The sequence below is a fragment of the Archocentrus centrarchus genome, chromosome 11, assembly GCF_007364275.1.
Source record: "Archocentrus centrarchus isolate MPI-CPG fArcCen1 chromosome 11, fArcCen1, whole genome shotgun sequence".
Lineage (NCBI taxonomy): Eukaryota > Metazoa > Chordata > Actinopteri > Cichliformes > Cichlidae > Archocentrus > Archocentrus centrarchus.
In genome coordinates, this window is record NC_044356.1 from 31,914,398 (window position 1) to 31,921,261 (window position 6,864).

General features: G+C 40.7%; 1 protein-coding gene across 1 annotated transcript; it reads right to left on the reverse strand.

Moving 5' to 3' along the window:
* Window positions 1-1,675: 1,675 nt before the first annotated feature.
* Window positions 1,676-2,663, reverse strand: lrrc3b (leucine rich repeat containing 3B). Its single transcript, XM_030741760.1, has one exon. The coding sequence runs from the start codon at window positions 2,661-2,663 to the stop codon at window positions 1,881-1,883; it is 783 nt and encodes a 260-aa protein (XP_030597620.1). The 3' UTR covers window positions 1,676-1,880.
* Window positions 2,664-6,864: the final 4,201 nt, after the last annotated feature.

The following is a 6,864-nucleotide window of genomic DNA, read 5'->3' on the forward strand; positions in this document are numbered from 1 at the left end:
CATACCGAAGACAGCTCCTGTGCAGGATGGAGCACAGAGTTTATGCAGTTCAGCTGAGGAGGTTTAGGAGGTTTGATATAAGTCAACAAATCTTTTGGTGTTACCATATACACAGAACATGGAATCTCAAAATGCTGTAGTGATATGATAGCATAACATATGCCATCCTATGCAAAGACTTTGAGGTGCATCTACTTGCAGAAATGATTATCCCAAATTATTTTCTGTTGCGCTTCCATGTACAGTATCTGTGGTAGATATCACAAACAAACCAACGGACTTCACATTTTTAACAGCAGCCATTGCTTCCCCTACACACTTTTGCATGCTCTTTCCTAGATGTCACAGTCCTGACTTTTAAGATGAAGCACAGGCATAGATTTTAATTATGCCTCTCTGCGCATACGTCTTTCACAGGATTAGCGATATGGGTACGTGTTATAATTACATATTGTGAGGTATTCAGTGAACTTCATTTCAACTGTTAACAAGTTTCTCATTGGAATGCAGACAAATTTACTATCAAGAAACATTCAATAGGTGTGCAAGTTTTTCAATATAATTCACATAATTTAATAAGAATTTCTGGCATTTAAATATCTATTTTTTAGATTACTTTGTTTTGGCATTTTTTTTTTCATGTTTGCATGGTAGCACGTATAACCTTACAGAATTTTGAAGCTGTAATGTTTGGTGTCTAACCTTACAGAATTTTGAAGCTTGGTATGGCAGTACATTGTTAAAACCATAATGAAAATAGCTTATTATAACAAGATACTTTCATGATATAATAACTTATTAATGAAATTACTATACACTCAGTTTTCTTCTTAAACAGAAGGGGGTGTGGTTTCATTAGTGATGGGTTAAAAAGGTTACTATGTTTTCCAAAAAAAAAAAAAGCCACATTAATTTGCTACATTTAATGGAATATCCCAATAATCACCCTACATTTTAAAAGATCTTGTTGTATAATAACTTAAGAAAACTTCCACTTAAGATTGTCAGCAATGAGACTTTAAACTCAATCAACAATGTTTTATTTATCATTTTAAGAATTGTTAGGTACTGTATAAATAAGGGTGGCTAAAAACTGCTGTGGCAATTGGACCGAATATGTAGGTTAAATGAGCCAAGTCTGGACCACTAGAATATTTAATTAGTGACTTCAGTTGTCACAATGGTTAAGAAATAAATGTTTCTACTACACCAAAATGGGAACATCTGTAGCCTAGCAAAAGATTAGATAGGCAGTGACCAATAATTCATAATTCATAATTCAATTTTCTGAAAGAAAAAACCCCCATTACTTCCAAGGAAAGAAAAACCATAATAATATTCATGGTATGCCAAAACTGTGATTTACTAAGCCGAAATGTCCACATATACTTCAAGAACTTTAGAAATAATTAAAATATATTTAAATCTCTCTATTTTATTTCTTTTCCTGGCAGAAAGGGGCTTCCAAAGAATCCAGTACTGTCTATATTCAGTGTTGGATGGGGTTTCCAGTGAAATCTTTCCCATAAAAATGAATTCTCTTAATTTTATTTGTCCATATTAGACAGAGCACTACATATTCCAAATTTTCCTCTACAAAAGTTATTACCATTTAAATATTTAAACCTGAGATTCTAATTTTCAAGATTCTGTATTTTCTTTGCACTGTAGAAAAAAAATCTTGGTGTGGCCTCCCCTTTCATCTCAGTCGTGAACAAACCCTGATAAAGACATACAACAAAACCTCCAAAATACAAATATTTTGATGCTCACATTACGTAAAAGTTTGGTATAGTAAACACTAGAAACGTAGGTCCTGTTACATAAACATTTTGGTGTTCATTGGGTTTTTGGCGGACGTAGTCATGGGAACACTGCTGTCAGACAACAGTGCTTATGTCATCAGTCTCGTCTGCTTTCTTCGGCTTACTGGGGAGAGACTTGAGGTACTCCAAATGTCGTCGGGCGGCCTCCTGGTTCTGACGAACATAATACACCACATAAGAAATGACCATAGCAAACCAACCAAACATGGTTACAAGCATAGCATAATCTGTGGTCCTTTTTGCCAAGTTACAGAGGTCTGTGTCAACTGCCAAGAAGGGTTGTCCTTCCTGATCATGGAGTTCCGAGCTCCTACAGAGAACCCGGGCAGCGGCCTCGTGGTTATGGGCCATTCCTCCAATGGCCTGCTGAAGGGCGCAGTCACAATGCCAAGGGTTATCATCTACAATGATCCGGGCCTTCAGTCGAGCAAAGGCATCCTTGTGTACGCTAGTGATGCGGTTGTGAGAAAGGTCCAGCACCTGTAAAGTTGCCTCTATGCCACTGAAGGCACCTTCCCCTAAAGTCTCCACTGCATTGTAAGAAAGGTTGAGCTCCCTCAAAAGCCTAAGTCCGTGGAAGGCCAGATCGGGCACACCGCCTATCTGGTTGTGGTCCAGCCTCAGCAGGACAGTGTCCACTGGCAGACTGGGAGGAATCTCTTTGAGGCGGGACTGACTGCAGGTAACATTGAAGCCATGGAGGTGGGGGTCGCGTTGGCATATGCAGCCTTTTGGACACATGCTGGCCGAGGGAAAGCACAAGGCCATTAGGACAAGGCTCTGAAGGAGCAGGCACATGGGGATGGAGCGTGACAGCCACAAGTCCAGCAGAGTCATACTGACCGACCGCCAGCAGCATCCCGCCTCGGGCCACAACACCACCACTGGACCCTTACACACATTGCATTGTGGCAACTGGTTTTCACAGTTTACCCACTGAAGTTACCGGAGTGTGAAAAGATGTCATCATACTGCGTTGTGGCCTGGAATGAGATAAAAGAGAGGTTCACTTTATCTGTTGTTCTGCTTTTCCAACACCATCATTCACCCTGTACAAGTCACTCTTTATAATTTTACAGCATATATCTTTGAGATTTTGCTTTAAATTTCAAAGATATACACTTTAAAGTTGCTTTAAATATTAGAAGTCTTCAAGCTCACTTTTAAAGTGTGCTTTGTACTCACACAACAAAAAGTCAAGGTGTTCATCAACATCCTTTAAGGCTTCAAAACCTTAACCTTATAATAACATTAACATTAATAATTTTTAGAATTCAACTGAACTTATTCCAGGATGTATTATAACGATTGTAGTGGCTCATTTACTTATTTTCAACAATAGTAATCATATCTGCTAAAAATATAGTATTACCAAAGGTTAGGGGTACGTCATTAAATTGATCACAAATTTAGTAGCTGAAATTTAGTGATAATAAAAAATCATGAATTGTAATCAAAGTAATTTTATAAACAATAAATAAGCAATAAATCTCCCAAAAGGCAATCGGGAAAAGAAAGGCTACAAATGAAGGCTGCTAAATGGAATAAATATCCTTCTTTAGATTCAATTCAATTCAACTGCATTTATATAGGAATCACAGCAACAGGTGCTTATATTTTAAGGTGAAGACTTTATAATAATACAGAGAAAACCCAACAATTAGATGACCCTCTATGAGCAAGCACTTGGCGACAGTGGATGAAAAAACTCCCGTTTAACAGGAAGAAACCTGAAGCAGAATCAGGCTCATGGAAGGGCATCCATCTGCCACAACCAGTTGTGGGTGAGGGGAGGGAGATGGGACAAAAGACATGCTGTGGAAGAAACCAGAGATTAATAATAACTATTGATTAAATGCAGAGTGGTGTGTAAACACGAAAGAGATGAATGAAGAAGAAACACTCAGCGTATCATAGAAAGCGCCCACCAGCCTGGGGAGAGTTGAGGGTCACCTGATCCAGCCCTAACTATAAGCTTGATCATAAAGGAAAGTTTTAAGCCTAATCTTAAAAATAGAGAGGGTATCTGTCTCCCGAATCCAAACTGGGAGCTGGTTCCACAGAAGAGGGGCCAGAAAGCTGAAGGCTCTGCTCCCATTTTACTTTTAAGTATCCAAGGAACCACAAGTAAGCCAGCAGTCTGAACGCAAAGGGCTCTATTGGGGTGATACGGTATTATGAGGTCTTTAAGATAAAATGGGGATGATTATTCAAGACCTTGTATGTGAGAAGACTCAGAGATTCAAACCTTATAAACAGCATTACCAAAATAAAGAGGAGGTTAAATCTAAAAGTAATTTTGAAAAGCTAAAAGTAACACTTCTGTTACACCAAATCAGTGTTTATTCATAAAATGTATGATTTAAATGTTTAACACTAATATGATGAAATGGTTGTGTAAGGATTATTTTGCTCTCATGAATATAATCAAAATTTAGTGCAAGTAGAGCTAAAAAGATGATGAATAATCCTGAGCTTGATCATACCATTTGGTAAGTATAATATGATGCAGGATGCAGGAGAAAATGGTATAAAAAGCTATAAAAAAGGTGGGTGTGCATGTGGATAATTTATTATTTTGACCAAAAATAGTGATGGACATCTCAGTTTGAGTCTGCAACAAAGAAAAAACACTTTCAGAACTGATGGAAGCCAGGAGGCCCCTGTAATGGCACTGCAACAGCAGCTGTTTCTTCCTGACTTCATGAGACACAGGCATATATGATATTTTTGAGAGAGATTTTTGGCTTCATTTGCCATTCAGGGGTACCTCATAGGATCTTAAGAGACTGTGTTCAAAACAGAGTGAGAACGGATCATTTAGAGGTGATTAAACTGATGACTCTACATTTTACAGCAATTAAAAGGGAGGCATTTAAAGGAAAGCTTTCTTGGACTAATTGTGTTTGAGTTGAGGATGTCATTAAAGTTTTAGCAGCCTCTCTTCAGCGACGTGTGTGACTAAATCAGGTCTTAAACAAAGCCCCTTGTTGTTTGATCACTGTGAAATTAAAAATCACTAAGTACTAAAAAAATATTCTGCAACTAGGAACAGTTACATTTAGAAGGAAGCTGGCATTAACCAAGGTGTTTTCATAAAACATGGCCAACAGGGGTGTCTATGAAAAGATAGCAGCAAACGGGGGAGGAAGACAGCTGGATTGTGGATTGGATTCATGCTGGTTGAAAACCTGGCCACAGGGAGGCACACACCATGTACAACTAGTGCCAGTACCAAGCCCAGATAAATGGGGAGGGTAGAGTCAGGAAGAGTATCCAGAGTAAACTCTTTGCCAAATCAAACTAGCAGATCACTGAGATTTCCATATTGGATCGGTCAGGGCCCAGCTTAACAGCTGCCTCCAGTGCTGTTGCCTGGTGAAAACTGTGCTACTGTATGCCAAAGTCAAGGGTATGGGAAAGGGGAAAGGCATGTTAAGAGACAGTGAGAGAAAGAAGGAAAAGCAGGAGTGTGGAGTTGAGAGCAGGGACTTCAAATAAAGAGACTGGTAAAGGGAGAGATCTAGCTGATGTCACGTGACTTGATATGTGTACAGGAGAACAAGTGGAAGATAAGCAAGGCCAGGAGCATTTGATGGGAACAGGGGTAATCTTGAAGAAAGAGTGTGTGAATGGTGTTGTGGAGGTGAAGAGGGTGTCAGACAGGATCATGAGTTTGAAGCTGGAAATCAAAGGGAAGATGTTGAATGTTTCCAGTGTGCATGACCCACAGGCTGGAAGTCAGTTAGAAGATAAAGGGGAATTCTGGAGTAAGCTGGATGAAGTAATATAGTGAAAAGAAACCCAGACCTCCATCTCCCCAGCCACGTCCTCAAGCTTATCCAGGGGAACACAGAGGTGTTCCCAAACCTGCCAAGAGATATAATCTTTCCAACGTGTCCTGGGACTGCCCCGAGGCCACCTCCTGGTAGGACATCCCTGGAGCACCTCTCCCAAGAGGCACCAAGGAGGCATCCTATGGGCATGAATGTCATGGCACTTATGAACATCCTTAGGTTTGAACATGGTGTTCGTTATGGACAAACTGTGGTTAGTACAGAAGTTCAATAACAGAACACTGCTCAGGTACAGATAATGTAGCCCAGTGACTCCAAGAAGGCATGGTACTCTGAACTGTCATTTGGTTGCATAAGTACAAACACTAGGACCCTTTGACTGGTCTAAAGGCACAGGGGCACGACCCTCTCATCCACCAGTGAAAACTCCAATGTACCAGCAGAAAGCCAAGGGGATACAAGGATACCCACCCCAGGCCGCTGCCTCGCACCGAGGGCAACTCCAGACAGGAACAGAGTCCAGCTCCTCTCCAGGAGACTATTTCCAGGCCTTGTTTTGAGGTGAGTCTGATTACATCCACGTGATATCTCTCGACCTCATGCACTAGCTCAGGCTCCTTCCCCACCAGAGAGGTGATATTCCATGTCCCAGTAGTAAGGCTTGATAGCCGAGGATCAGTCTTCCACCCTTGGCTGCTACCCGACAGACACTGCACCTTACCCCTACAGTGACTCCTTCAGGTGGTGTGCCAATAGGAGAGCAGGCTCTTCGGGCTCTCCCTTGAGCACCCTCCCAAAACCTGGCTCTATGGTGGGGCCCTGGTAACCCCATCCCGGGCAGGATTAACTGTTGCCTTGGTGTCTCTACCATAAGGGTTGTTGGAATTGTGAAGGTAGTTTGAGTTTAAATAGAGTGGGGTGGGTGGAGATGAGTGTCAGGGGTGATTTGTGACAGAAGGATAGCAGCAAAAGTAAAAGAGAAGATTTACAAGAGAAGACATTGCTGGAGGTGGTGGTGCTGACATTGATTTTTGATTTGCAAGGCTGAGGTGGTTTGGACATGTGCAGAACAGAGATGGGGGATATACTGGACAAAGAATGTTAAATATGAAGTTGCCAGGCATGATAAAATATTTTTCTATATCTATTTATACAGTTGTATAATCTTTACATACACTCATTATGGGCATGCATGTCAGTTTGAGCCTTTAATGATTTCTTTGAAGGGTTCTTTTTTCAGG